Genomic DNA, 16,278 nt, shown 5'->3' with positions numbered 1-16,278 from the left:
CATATGTGGTTTAAGTTAAATCAGGTTAGAGATCTCTCCATGAATAGGACAACAGATGATCAAATAAAGAATACATGGTTCTTTCTTTAGCTTCCTCATTTCCACAACTTTTATGGAATCTTTTCTTCTTTTTTTTTCAATTGTCCTTAAATATAGATACAGAATAATAGTTAAACATAAATAACATTTTGGTCACATTGGGGCCAGAATCACTGCACAGGGATTGGGAAGTTAATTTCTCTTTGGCCCAGTTTTACACATATCTGACCTGACATTTGTGGCTAGTGAGACTATTGTTTAATGTAACACTCAAAGCAAAAATGTTGGAAGGACTTGTAACACAATTGTTATGCAAGGCAGGAAATTAGGATGAACTGCTTTACCGATTTCTATTCCTCAAATTGGATCATTCATCTGCATAAATGTAATCACTTATAACAATTTTGAATAGAGTAGGTGGAGGATTCTTACAAAGCAGCTATATGCGACTAAGGAAATTAATTTCCCAATATATAGAATTAGGAAATAGAAAGAAGAAGAAGAAGAAATATCATCTCTCTTTGTCTCTCTCTCTCTTTCTCTCATTCTCTGTCTGAAATAATTTGAAGGACATAAAATTACACATATATAAGGAGGATACAAGGAGAATGCTCGAGAAATGGGAGAAAATATAAAAATGTATAATTCATATTTAAGATCCGGCCATCTTTTCAGAATGGAAGTTGGAAACTGATTAGATATCTTGGAATATGTCTTTTGATTATGAAATGGAACAATTTACATATTTGGGTATATAAAAATGAAAAAAGTGGCAGTGATAAACATACACAGATACACTCACCCACTCATGTTTGACCAATCTCCAAAATACAATACAAACTTGCCTGATTCTGTTTATATCTAAAAGCTTCCTCCCCCTTCCCATTGCTTTTATTGCTCTCTTGTTCTTACAAAGAATCAATACTGCATTAATATTCTACCTGCCTCCATGGAGATATACTTCCTCTATTCTTCTGGGAGAATCATACTGATTTTGATTAAAATAAATAAAAAGATGCTTCATGATGCCCCACCACCAGGAGCCATAGTGGTGCAGTGGTTAGAATACAGTACTGCAGGCTAACTTTGGCCACTGCCAGGAATTCAATCCTAACCACGTCAAGGTTGACTTAGCCTTCCATCCTTCCAAGGTTGATATAATGAGGACCCAGATTGTTGAGAGCAATATGCTGACATTTGTAAACTGCCCTGAGAGTGCTGTAACGCACTATGAGCTAGGTATAAGTCTAAGTGCTATTGCTATTTAAAATACATGCAGATTATCTAAAGTATGAGTTATGGTGGCACAGTGGTTAGAATGCAGTATTGCAGGCTAATTCGCTATTCACTGCCAAGTGTTTGATTCCGAGCGGCTCAGCCTTCCATCCTTCTGAGGTTGGTAAAATGAGGACCCTGACTGGGGCAATATGCTGACTTTGTAAACCTCTTAGAGAAGGCTGTAAAGCAATGTGAAGCAATATATAAATCTAAGTGCTATTTCTACTGCTATTGCTAAAGTACCACAGAAGACAATGTATAATTATTGGGATCAGAACATTATTTTCCTACATCACAGTAGCCATTGTTGGATATTTACAAAGCTGGCCTTAAAATTAGGTTGCAACTTCTGCCTTTGGTAGCAACTTTCTGGTATGAAATATTGTGGTGTGTTTGTGTTATCAGTTTATTATTATAGGATTACATTCAGACACAGCTCTACCTAGAGCAAACCAAATTAAATCAATAAATTATTACCCAAGACTTAAGCTATTACTTTCAATGAGTCTTCTCTAGGTATTAAATATCTGGAATGGGTGATATACCAAAAACCTGATATTGTTTTTAAAAAGGACAAGTACACATTTTCTAGCCATTTTAATTGCTAAAAGTTTAAGAGAAATGAAGAGAAACAAATATATTTTTCCCAGGGTAAAAAAACATTTGCTTAAAGTTAAAACTCTGTAACACTTTTTATATCATCATTTTGTTGGTTTGAGTTAGTGGTAATTAAACATTAGTGATTTCTTGCGTTTTATACTAAATCTAGCTGTAAACCATAGGAACTCCATTTAAAAATAGACTTTTATAAAGAAATAAATTAAATGCAAATAATGATGGTAATAGTAGAAATGAAATGAAGGAAAAACCCCTGTGATGTTTATTAATTTCTACTTTTTGGCTTAATGAAAATCACAGGAATCAGAAGCAATGAAGCCCAATTTATAATACTTTTGAGAACTTGTCATTTTTATTAAACTATCCAAAAAAAAAAAAAAAAAGCAATCTAAGAGAAGTTACACATCTGTGACCAGCAGGGAAAAAGTAGAACTTGGGTGCTATATTCCTCTTGTTATTTATAGCACTATTCTGATAATAACCTGCTTTTAATAAAGTACATAAATACATTTAAGGGGCACAAGATGATAGGGGTTAGCCTCAAATTCAGGAATTTGGCCCTATTGTTTCAGATGTTACTTCTTTCAATTCAACACTGAATATGAAATGCATTTTTTATTTTCACAGCATAAACCTGGGTGGATAGACAACACTACAACTGGTTGTGGGGAAGGGCCCTCTATGGGATTGTACTCCAGCATAATCAGAAACCATAACCAGGCAGTATACATTCACAGGAAGATTTGTCAATAAAATACTTGCACCAGGGGTGAAATGCTACCATTTCGGACTGGTTCTCCCAAACCAGTAGTAATAAAAGCTACTGGTTCAGACAAACTAGCTAGTTGGGTGGTTATTCTATCTCAGTCTTAGAAATGAGGCAATGGCAAACCACTTCCAAAATCTTGCCAAGAAAACTGCGAAGACCTGTCCAGGCATTTGACAGGAGTCAAGACTGACTCAGAAGTGCAAGAAAAACAAAAATAAATTGCAGGCACCTTAGAACTGTTAGTGTATATACTTTTTAATATTAATATAACTTCATAAAATCCAGTAATGAACCTAAAACCCATACCCATACTGAAATTGCTTGGTAAAAACAAAAGCTAAGAAATATGATTCAGTCTTTCCATTCTTACAAATTGAAGGATTTTGCTAATTGCTAACTTCAAATCTACATTTGTACTGTACTTTTTTTTTTTTCTGTTAGTCACTGATAATTCTTTCAGGAAGAAAAAAAAGGTAACAGATTGTTTTTGGTTAAAAACTTTGCTATATTAATAGGATGTAACTAAAAAATGAAGTAACATAGCCCCAAGCATTGAGGGAGAATCTCCCATATCAGCAGAATAACTGAAAGGGAAAAAGCCATGAGTAGATTATTATGAGGTCAAAATGAAAAACAATTCGCTATTGTGCCCTCAGCACCAACATAACTTTATATAAGGCCTGGAACGTGTTGTTTCATGGATCTCAGCAGAAGCAAGAAAATTGCTATCTCCACACTAATAGCCACCTTTTCCTCATCACTGTCAAAGGTTAATGGATCACTTGTGAGTATAACAGTACCCAGTCAAAGAATATCATCTCCAGACAGGTGGCAAAATCAGCTAGATTGTCCACTGTCATGCACACTTAAAAACTCATCAAGGGGGCTGAGGTGAAGAGAAACCGGAAAATTGTCACTTTGAACAAAATACCATGTCCCCACCATATACAGCAAAATATCAACAGATTCCTAATACTCACAACAACTGTAATAGATATTTAAGCTTGGGGATTTAAACTGAAATGCCTAAAATCAAAATGCACACCAACAACTAGAGATGGCAAGAAAGAACATCCTGCTCTGTAAAGAAAAGAAAGGGAAGGAAATGCATTTGGCAAAGCATAACCTTCAAATGAGAATAACAAATAAATCTGAATGATGTACTGTGACAAACTTCACAGATGTAATTCACAGTTTTAAACTGTAGTGCTATGTCTCATTACTCTGGCCAAATGAATCAGAGTTAATGCTTGCCACATTAAAAAAAAAAAAAATCCAAACAACTAATTCATGCAACTACAACATTTCTAATGTTTTAGATTGCATTACATATTGAAACATTTATTTGGGAGAACTAAAATTGTGTAGGAATATGATTATATTGATGCAGGGAATACACGAACTCACAAGTAATTATGAAGAAACCTAGAACATGCGTTTGAAAAGAAATATTTATAACACTGAATTATGATCTACAGGTATATTATGGAAAACTGCTGAAAATTAAGGAAGTATCTTTGGAAAAACAATGACTAATAAAAAGAAATGAATAATCAACCAGCAGAGAGCTACACTATAACAGAATTATTATTTTTGTAAGAATGTAAATATGATCTTTGGTTAGTGTTTTTAACATTTCATTAAATAGAAGAAATATTATATTTTTAAAGATTTTCCGCAATATTATTGAATGAATGTATTTTTTAAAAAATTCTTCTTTTTAAAAAGTTTCAGCATACGTCAAAGATGGTTTTCTCTCTAGATACAATTCAGAATTCAATGCATGTTCCATCTATTCTGTTATCTCCAAACTTTGAAGCACACATACTTTGACATACAGACATCAGAAATGCTACCAATCTTAATATAACTAGTGCCAAATTAAGATTCCTGTAACATTGAATTAATAATGCAATGTAACCATTTCATATGCAGTAAAACCATTTCTAATTCAGTTTGTTTTTCTTATTTGATCATCAGGGATCTTTAGAATTTTTTTTCACATTTTTCTGTGCTATTTTTGAGTAAATTCTAGTATTACAAGATGGTAGAGAAAGCAAGAATAACATCAATTTTCCTTTGAAAAATATTAAGGAACTATTTCTTTACTATGAAGCTAGATTACAATGATTGGCAAAAATGCAAATGTAGAGCAATAATCTACCTTTCTACTGTATCTCTCCATCATTAATCCGCCACCACCCACACACATCTTCTTTAATCTGAAACTCTTCAGGCATTTCTCTAATATCAGACTCATAGGAAGGCTAAAACTACTTTTATTGAAATTGGCTATAATGGCAGAATTCATTATCCAGAATCATGCCAATTCGACTGTGCTGTACTTCCTACTTCTTATATTTCCATGAATTAAACAGAAGTCTGTCAGTTCTTGGTTCTGGATTTAAAAATAACATTTCAGCCCATTTTGCCTAGATAATGGCTCCTGCATATTTTCATCAAGGTCATCGTCTATACTGTCTATAGTCAGGGGTGTCAAACTGGCAGCCTGTGGGCTGGATGTGTCACACACACGCCACGCCCACTCCAGCTCCACGAAGGAGGAAAACGTCATAAAACGTCATGTGATGGCAACGTGATGCTGCAAGTTTGACACACCTATGCTTTATACCTCTATACAGTAGGAACATTTACATTACATATTGGGGGAACACGGTGTAATGTATTTCTGAATTTAAATAGCTTTATTCACTGCACAAATACCCTTTCTTTTGATCTAAACTGAACTTTAAAGATGTCTATAAGCAGCTAGTCTTGGAGACCATTTCTGTAGGATGCTGGAGAGTCCTTAGAAAACTAAGAATCCTTAGTTTTCCTGTTCTTAACCATATCTAGCTGTGTCTGTTCATAATTCTGTGTTATTCGAAACATCTCTCAAGTATTTGTGTGTGGGGGGGAATCTAACTTTTCCTCTCAAATCCCGTAAGACATATTATACAAATATTTGAAAACGTTTTAGCTGATGAACTTTATGCAGATACATGAATTGATGAGGTCATATACATATTCAACAGGGCAGCTGATTGCTACTTTAGTAACAGCAGTGATATTTCTCATCTTACCTCTCCATTTTCTAGAGGATGGATTTTGGAATAATACGAAGTGCATATAACTTCATCATCTTTTGCATACGAAGGAGGCCCAGTGCGAGGCGTGATGTTGTAACGAGTCAGACATTCTGTGTCTGTGATAGCATGGTACTGCCAAGGTTCATAATTGTTACCATCTAATGAACGCTCCAAAATCCAGTTTCCAGGCCGTGGTGCATTAGCTGCTTTTACAATGACATAAGCAATCTGGAATACCTGAAAGAATAAAAAGAAGCCATCAGAATAATCTACATTATGTCCCTTTAGCCGTTTCATCGACCTCCCAGGCTGATTCCACAACAATCAAGATCTGATTCTATTGCATGATTTGGCTTTAAATAGCCTAAAAAGCACATAGCCTGTATAAAGCAGAATCTCATTCATGGAAACTGATGCTAAAAAAAATTATGTTGAAAATCCTGTTCTGCTACAGAACTATTGCTCTGACCCGGTTCTAGGTAAACTAGTTAACACAAAATATAAATGAAAAAGTTTTGGCTGATTCAAATCCACCCCCATAACTAAACAGATTATCTGAGTCCTGTCAGCGTTAAAGGTTTGGAACATGAAAATGGAAATTAAGTCCAATGCCATAACCATTAAATGTAATAAAGAATATGAAAGGGGCATTATTGTAGTAATTGTTAAATAAACAGAATGGCTCAAAGAACCTAGTTTGTGATAGTGATAATACACAGGGCTGTTGGCCATATTGCTCATTCTCATCCCATCAATATAAGTGAAAAGTAAATTCATTGTGTTTAATGTACAGGGATTCTATCAATGTCTTCATGCAGCATCAAAACTAAGATATTGAAGACGTTTGAATGAGGAAGAAAGAAAGACTTGTACTAGTGTTATACTACACTCTAAGCCATACAAAAAAATCCCAATAGGTCTCAGTTAACTGCACAAGATTTACCACTCAGCTTCATCCCTGCAAAATGCAGATAAGTCAGATGTTAACTTATACTCAACAAGCTTTCTGCACATTTTGAAATGTAGAAATATATATATATATATATATATATATATATATATATATATATATGTATGTATGTATGTATGTATGTATGTATGTATGTATGTATGTAGGTCTTTGGTTATTCGGGTTTTATATATATATATATATATATATATATATATATATATATATATATATTCATTCATCCTGAGCATTTTATCCCTAGCGTTTTTCCCACAGGTGTATGACCTACAGATGATCTCTGCCTGAAGTATAAGACTCCTGTTTTCATATACTGCATGGGGATTAGAACATTTAATCAATATTTATTAAGGTTTTTTTAATTTCAGTTGGTTTTCCAATTAATCTACAAAGGATTTATTTTCAGCTAACCTACAGTATTTACTGATTTAGGGTGACACACAATGTTATATTAGCATAAACTGTGAATGTATGAATATGCTAGCCTTCTTTATAAATCAATCCTTATTATAAAACAGGAAAATGAGATAGTATTATTTTCAATAAAATAATAAAGTTAAAAGGATTTCACACAATTGTAAGCATATTTATGTAAATATGTAAACCTTTTCCATTAAAACTGTAGGGGCTTGTCCAGATAGTTGCCAGGAAATAAGACTGCCCCAAAGACAGCCTCCCTCACACCCAAACCTATTGTATGTCAGGGGTCCGACGCATGCCCTAATTAAATCAAGAGCCTCGAGCCAAGCTTCAAAAGAAATACTGTTATTTATTAGGAACTCCATGTCAGCACGTTCCCAAATGAAGCCATCTCTGACCCCACGTAATTTATGGCCCTAATCATGACCCTGTTTCCCCCCTCCCCCCAGGGTGTGTCATCAATCACATTCACCAATGGAGCAATTTCGTGGGTTGTAGAGACCACTCCCCCCCGGCTGCTGTGGGTAACCCTGGGAGACAGCCTTGAGAAAGATATGTCTGGAATGCACTCCTGTTTTAGCTGCCAGCTGCTTCGTCGGTTTCCCATCCCTCTTGCTTATGGCAACTCGAGAACAGGCCAGGGATGCTTTGCGAGTTGACATTGTAAGTATTATATGTATATATAGTCAGTGGTTAAAACATTGTGGGTGTTTGGAAAGTAAAATCTCCTTCAAACTGAATTTCATCTCTGATTATTTCATTTTCATTTATTTCATTCATTTTTGTTTAATCAACTTTTTTTTTTGCAACAATATGAGTTTGCCACTGTCTTCTTTGGAAATATTATTTTAATATCCAGCCTAGTCTAAAGTCCTAATTTCCCCAAATGGTCTCCTATCTAAATACTAATCAGGTTAATAAATAACTTTTGAGCCTAAGTTGACCAAGTGCTCCCTTTTGGTGAGACTCACTCCCAAATATTTCTGCCTGTATTTTGCATGTACAGTTCCCAAATCCATTCACAATATAAAGGCAATCCTGATATATACTAAAACATCCCAGTTTAGATCTCTTCTCCAATTTACAATTAATCAACTGATATCTTTTTTAAAACACTAGAAATTACCTTAAAATGCACTATATAATACAAGTACCCTTCATTTTCTACTAAGGAAGAAAATGCCTAAATTTCTCTGGTATCAATGTACTATTCTGAAGATAGATAATGAAGTAATAGTTGGATGATATAATTTTCATTTGTGAAGTTTAACAAACACAACAAAGGTTTTTAAATGTTTAGTTATGGACTTAGAATAAGAAATATAAGAAAAACATTTTCTTTCTCTCCCTCAGAAACCAGAAGAAAATATTTCATTAGTATGGTATAAGCTTGTTTTTTTTCAATGGAACATTGCCAATTAACACCAACTAACATTCTGGAATTTGCTAATTACCAAATGGAACAGATGAAATAATTAAAGGTGTTTAATTTTTTTTCATGCTGCATTGGCAGCATTTTCGAGTTGGCAACAAAGTGAGGAAAGTAGAAAAATGGACATTTCACAGTATTATGCTACTACTGTGACTAAATACTTCTGGGATTTCCCAACAGAGAATTATGACAACTACGTAAAAGGGAATTTGGTGGCAACTGCTCTTTGGGTATCTGTTCCAGACCAACAGCTTTATTTTCCACAAAAGTGAGAAGTATAATGCTAAAATTCACAAAACTGCATTATGGAATATTTTCTTTACTCATGAATTTGAATTGTGACTTGTAGACATTACGCAACCAAAAATGAAGCTGTTTTGTCTGTTCTATATTATCTTTTTTCTTCCATTAGCATAAGGCTTGCTGAAAAGAATATTTGGCAGTTATTCCAACAGCTCTGGGTTTATCATATGAAAATAAATAAATCCTCCCAAGCTTGGCCTGATGACTTTGAACCATAACCTTCATTCTTCTTGACCACTGACCAAGTTGACTGAAATTTATACAATATAATAGCAACAACATCTTTATAGGATGTCCCTGTAAGGTTCAGATTAGAAAGAAATTATATAAACAAAAATGAAATAAATTAAAATCCTACATTGTTAAAGGTTTCCTATTGCCAACAATAATCATTTTAATATTTCTATTATATTCACCAGTAGGGCATAAACAGCTGATACCTACTGTCTGCCAGCATAAAGGTTCTACCTTATTACTTACTTTATGTCTGGCATCAACTGATAGATATTCATGAATTTGTTTGACTCTTTAAAAAACATCTAGAAAGGAAGGAGATGGCAAACTGACATTTGAAATGCATGAACATTTTCTAAACCTGAAAGCATCACAGTATTCCTACATTCATTCATAAACATTTTTTCTATTCCAAGTAACTTGTAACACATTGGATAACATTTACAAATTATATTAACCATTGATTTTGATTTAACACTGTAAATCAACCTCAACACAAAAGTTTGTACTTCTTATTTTTTCCCCCCAGTAATATTAGGACTAATGTCTGCTTCTATGGATAGACTTTGTTTAAAGGCTGTTAATGAAGGAATGACAGATGTGAAACAATTCTTGCTTGATGTAGAAATAATGGGTTTTTAAAAAGTGTGGCTTAAATTAGAGGAGATATTCAAAGTGGAACGATGAGTAGCAGGCCAAGAGAATAACAGGGATAAGGACTCTTCACTGATATACAAAAGGAGCTGGTTGAAGTTTTAAAAATTAAAGGGGAATGCAAATGATAAATCAAGAGAATGATCTGGATAATGTGTTTTTATTGGATTTACAAAAGAGGCTTGTTAAAGCCTCAAAGAATCCTATGTAATGAGACAAAGAATTGAAAAAAGATCAAATCCTATGACAATATCTGCATGAACTAAAGATTAAGACTTTCATAAGTAAGAGGAAAGAATATAAGGTTAGTTTATCTGATCAAGACTAAAAACTCTTTATGTACTTTGCCGACACCAGGATTGAAGAGTTGATGTATTATGCATTTGCGTATAGATAAGGGATGTGCATTGGGAAGAAGAAATATCTATAATCTTATAGGGGTGATGAGCTGCCAACCTGTTTATACTTGTTTAGATGAAGACTGCATATTTGCATATTTCTATTCTTTTTCTTCATTTCACATTGTTTGTTCTTTATCTTTCTGTACTTTTTACTCTCTTTTTATTTTCCTTTCTCTAAAATTAGTTTGTATAGGTTTTTATTACTGTAACTAACACACACACATTATTTACTTCCTGAAGTATATAACAGCAAAATTAGACTCACTCTCTCTCTCTCTCTCTCTGTCTCTGTCTCTCTCTCACTCTCACACATACATGCATACATTCATATACACTACACACACACACACACAAACACACACACATAGAGAGAGGAGGGGGAGGGAGAGAGAGAGAGAGAGAAATACAGAGACAGCAGACATATAATTGTTACTGCATATAGTAGCAATTATAACACTTAGTCATTCCCCTTCCTGGCATTTTCCAAGTAGAAATTTTTTTCTACTTTTCTGATGTTTTCCACTAAATGACAGAATAAACTTTAGCCAGTCACGGCCAAAGTGAGTTAGACAAATGGGTGCCATTCATGGAAACGACACAATGCAGCTGAAATACATCTAAAACATATTTTACCATCTCACAAAATGATCCTGCTTGATATGTATTGGCCTGTTTCAGAATGCTTTATAATGTAAGATTTCTTCAGGAAATGACTATATTTTACTACAGTAGTTTTCTGATTTATTATCATGAGAAGTCATTTTCAACTTTCAAATTCCAGTTCTTGAAGAAGAAGGGCTTAGAATAAATAGCATAGCTGTTTTAAAGACATCCATTTGTATTTACATTCCTCCAGTGATACATTTTATGGATCACAGAGGACTGAGATGAGCAAAAAGAAAAAAAAAGTGTGAATTATTAAAATCAAACATTCTAACTGCTGAGTTTTAGGCAGAGCTTTGAATTAAGAGGCAAGAGCTGCCCCATCAACTAAGTATCACATTAACATTAGTTTAGCACTGCTTTCTAGAAGCAGTATATTGGTTCTGATTGTTACCAGATACATGACTGAAATACCCAGGCAGGCAATCAGGAACCATGGCTGACCTCAGAAGAGAATGTAATGCAGTGGCGGGTTGCCCCTGGTTACCGGTGGGAGGCCCCGCCCACCGCCCCAAATGTTGTCATTGGCGATCTGCACATGCGTGCGTGCGATCCCGTTGCAAACCAGTAGTAAAGGTAAGTAGAACCCACACCTGATCTAACACTACCTTTTTTTTCAATTGTTGCCACTCTGTTCACTGTGATTATTAACTTAGAGCATCCTTCTTGAAACTCTTGTTTAAATGTTTAGGCAAGCAAGGACATTTGGCAATGGACTGAGTTTTTTAGTTTGGGACCCCAGAACAGGATTCCCCTAAGTAGTCCCCACAGGTGTGTGGGGATTAAAGCTTACAGTCAGCATAGCCAAAGGCACCGAAGTCTTGTCTCTAATCATACAGCAGTTGTTGATCAATATAAAATTATCACAAAAATGCTGAAATTTGCACAGCCTAGAAGCTCTCTTTGTTAACCCTGATAATGCTGGACTTTGGCTCCCAGGATCTCCCCTTTTTCCTTGTTAGGTAAAATTGTTGAGATGAGCAGCAAATCAGCTACAGTGCTTCATAATAAAAGCAGGTCTGGATTTCTTTCAGCCAGGGTCCAGGCCTTGATACAGGACAGATATGGTATGCTCTGGTGGATGACCTTTTCTGGTCCTTTCAGATCTTCTAGCAGCCTCCACTATCATCAACCATGGTATTCTTCTAGATTGCCTTCAAGAATTGGAGATTACAAAGTTTCCACTCTTCCTTCAATGGTAAGAGGAGAAGAGAGGTCAGCTCAGTGGTCAGTATCAGGGATTGGTTCTTATTCTCTTACAATCAGTCTCTTGTGGGCTACCACAACCTCCCCCACTTTTTAGCCTCCCTAATAGGGAAAGAGAGGTCAGCTCAGTGGTTAATCTCTTGGGGAATTAACTCTCCATCCTCCACTTTTTAACATCTACATGAAACCACTGGGAGAAGTTATGTAGCAGTTGTGAGTACAACTTATCAAATATATATGAAACCAAACTTTACATTACAATTGCAAGCTGTGATGGAGATGTCATTGATGCCTTATGGAGGTTCTCAGGGTCTGGATGGAATGAAATGGACAGTTCGGACACAAGCAAAACAGAGTTACTGTTTGTCCATCAGGATCTTCTCTGAATTTCTTCTCTGAATTCTTGATAACAAGCACTGCCCCCAAAGGACTAGGTTTATGATACGCAGGCCCTTCTAAACTTACAGCTTTTGCTGGGGGGATAGTAGATGAAGGTCTGTAGGACCCTTTTCCAACTCTGTTTGGTGAAACACTTTTTGACCAAAAAAACCCTGTACCCTTTTTGGTACAAAAAAACCCTGTAGCCATAGTAATTCTTGTCTTCATTACAATCTGGTTGAACTATTGCAATTCATATGATATGGGGCTGCCTGGATAGATCACTTGGAAGCTATACTTGGTCCAGAATGCCATCCATTATTGGAAGCATTTTATGCCTGTACTTTGGGTCCTGCTTGCAATAGACTTTCATGTGCAATTTATAATGTTCATTTTGACCTATGATGGTATCTAGCTATCCCAAGACCAAACCAATATCAGCTCTACTAGAAGGACCTATTGGGTGAAATGTCTAAAAACTGAATAGATAGAAGATCCTACTCTTTAGCAGTGGCACCTACTCTTTGGAAAAGCTTTCCAGCAGGAGTGAAATTAGCCTTCTCCCTGATTCTATCAGGAAAATAATTAAACAGCAATGTTTCATAGACTGGTTACTATTTAGAATTATTTAGTGAAGTATGTACATAGTTTAAATAAGTTGGATTTGGATTTTTTTCTTTGTGTTGTTTTGGTCCATCAGGTGTTGGTGGGGTTTTAAACTGATCTTAAATATTTTTATTAGATTTAGCTGGACACTTTAATTATTTTCTACAAATTGTATAAGCCAATAAGAAGCTTACATGATTGCATCAGGATATACATGTAATGAATAGATAAATTATGAATAAATTTTCTTGCTTACTTTTTGGCTGTTTCCTGTGGCAATTCTAATTCAACTTTTCAAAGATAGCTGAATGTATAGATCCGGAGTTAATTTCAGATGTAGGGTAACCATTCTGTGAATTTCATTTTCTTCAATCTGACATTTTTTTGGGGGGAAATTAACATTCCTGCCCTGTTTATTGCTGGGTTTTGTGAAGTTCTTAGCAAAAAAGGAAATTTCACATTTGTTGTCCTAATTCATTCTGATTGCTATGGTCATGATTAATTTGACTAGGGCCTAATAGACTCATTTAATAAAGTAACATGTGTCTTTAACACAGCTACCATTGAAAATGGATGCCACCATTAGGAAATTGGTTTCTTGATCTCAGATCGGTCCATATTAATTTCTGTCCTGTTTTGTATCTTCATTTCTGGATTCCATTCTGCATGTACAGTTTTTCCTTAAAGTCCTAAATCAGGGATGTCAAACTCACATCATGGCAGCGTCACATGATGTATCGAGACTTTTTTCCCCTTCACTAAACCGGGTGTGGGCATGGACAGCATGTGATGCATCCAACCTGCAGGCCGCGAGTTTGACAGCCCTGCCCTAAATGAATCTTCCCTAAATGTTCATACAAGGAGGAAGGAATTGAGGCTATCCAGACTTAATTTTTAATTAAGGTTTCTATCTAAGTCTATTTAGATAGAAGTTTATTCCAGTGAAATCTATGATGAGCTAGTGGTAAATAACACATTCAATGTTTTACTGAAGAATTCATTTAACCCATATGTGGAAAGTTCATGAGCAAAAACACTTAAGTACTGTGCTATAAAGCCATCTGGTTTTATCTATTAAAAGATCAATGTCTTCCTTTAACATTTAGAAAAGTGCAATATACTTTCATTTCAGTTGTAACAATTATCTTGCTAGTTCCAAATCCAGACAGCAGTAGATGAAATTACAAGTTCTACATGGCTAAATACTGTATATTTCTAGAAATCTTTTTAGGTGCCAATTCCATGCCTTGGAATTGTTCTATTTGAGAACTAATCTTCTATTTAAATCTAAATTTTGGCTATATAGATTTGGTCTGGTCTGGACATAGCAATCAACAATATTTCCAGGCTGAGTATCAGTCATCAAACTTATCAGCTTCAATGCTTTCATTAATCACACTGCTCATGATGGACTATGTTGTATGAAGTGCAGTCAGTTTTGTGCTCATTTCATGCTATTAGTTAAATCATTCATGAAAAATGCAACTAAAATTCTGAATTAAACTCCTATGAGAGCAGGCTTTGTTTTATTCATATGAAGATAGAGATGAAACACAATAAGCATTTAATACTACAGTACACAGAGCCTCAAACTGAATCATGTATTGGTTAAAAAAATGTATTTCCACTTTAGCCTTTGAGAAAAATTCTAAAAGCTGTTTTTTAATGGAAAAAAATTGCAAAGTTATTTACATTCCATAGAACTGTGGACCAAACTCCATATACTGATTGCTATGAATCACTTAGATTGAAAGACAATAGCTGGTAAGAACAGAATAGTCTTTGACAACCAGCTACAACATGAGAAACGTAAGATTAGTAGATATTTTATTTGCTCAATTAAATACTAGTAAGAAAAAAAACATGAGGATTATGGAAACCAGCAGAAATTAACAAAATTTAGAATTAGAAAATGACAACAAATCTTGAGGTGCTATAAATCAGAAGAAGATGTAATTCCACTTGAACATGTATTAAAGCAAGTCTCCAACCCTCAGTCCATGGACCGGCACTCGGCCATAGCATGCCAGAAACCGGGCTGCACAAACAAGCAAAGCCCTATCCATGGAATGCAGGCAGTACACGAAACCATGCCCCCTCTGGTCCGTGGAAAAACCTCTCCCCATGGAACTGGTGATCGGTCCCTGGTGCCCAAAAGGTTGAGGGCTGCTGTATTAAAGGCTATGTTTGTTTCATAGAAAACTTCAGAGTAGAAATTAAGTAGCTCACTGGAAAATGTATATTGCCCTAAAGCAAAGTAGATCTTTCCACAATGGACTTCACTGCAAAATATGATAATACCAATGTTTCTGATTGTTTTTCAGTTTTGAACGTCATATCTTTTCCATTTGCATAGTCAGGAAGAAATCTATACCCATTGGATTATGGGCCGAACAAGAATAATTAAGTAGCTCAGAAAATCTTTGAGAAAGTAAATGCTTCAAAGCTGATTGAAAATCTTCTGGATCTTCATGGCCTTCATGTAGATGAAGCTTTGTGCAGAGTCCTGAAGGAGAAAAACAGGATCCAGCCCTGCAGACAGTAAGCTTAATGTCCATGTAAACCAGTGGTGGGTTACCCCCGGTTCAGACCGGTTCTATAGAACCAGTAGTAAAACCGGAGGGAGGCTCCGCCCACCGACCCTGACGTCATCAGAATACTTCTGCGCATGCGCAGAAGAGCATGTGTGTGTGCACAAAGCAAGCAAGCGCGTGCGGCCCCGTTGCAAACCAGTAGTAAACGTAAGTAGAACCCACCCGTGATGTGAACTCAGGAGGAGGAAAACATAAATAGGACTGCTCATATCAAACCAGCAGTTATGAAATAGCTCACAGCCACAAGTTCGTGTTCACCAAAATAAAGCCAGACACTTTGCAAGTCTTGCTGGTATAAAACAATGTCACCAAAACGATTGCCAAAGCTTATATTACTCAAGTAGAAATAATGAACAAATGTGCTACTATCAAAAACTATGTTTCATTCTAAAGGGTTTAACTGTTAGCAATTGTTTTCATCAACGGGTTTTCTCGCCATGAAATCTAAATATTGTGTATGCACATGCTTTAATGGAAAATACATTTATAAGCCCTCTGCCTATCAAAAATACATCTATAACTCTTTTCTGAACAGGAAATACATTTTTAAAGGTAAACAAAAGTTCCAAACTGAAACATTCAGACTTTTTCAGATTTAGCAAACATCCATAAATGTCTTGACTGTTG

General features: G+C 35.3%; 1 protein-coding gene across 8 annotated transcripts in view; it reads right to left on the bottom strand.

The window, feature by feature from the left end:
- LAMA2 (laminin subunit alpha 2) overlaps window positions 1–16,278 on the bottom strand; it is a 437,012-nt gene that overhangs the window by 304,434 nt on the left and 116,300 nt on the right. For all 8 annotated transcript variants that reach the window (XM_060692226.2, XM_060692227.2, XM_087882793.1 and 5 more), the window contains exon 4: window positions 5,788–6,030. In XM_060692226.2, the coding sequence (XP_060548209.2) occupies window positions 5,788–6,030 (243 nt within the window). The remainder of the gene's footprint in view (window positions 1–5,787; window positions 6,031–16,278) is intronic.

This window comes from Pantherophis guttatus, chromosome 1 (assembly GCF_059756535.1).
Source record: "Pantherophis guttatus breed Tessera chromosome 1, ASM5975653v1, whole genome shotgun sequence".
In the NCBI taxonomy this organism is placed as follows: Eukaryota; Metazoa; Chordata; class Lepidosauria; order Squamata; family Colubridae; genus Pantherophis; species Pantherophis guttatus.
This window is presented reverse-complemented; position numbering and strand designations above follow the sequence as displayed.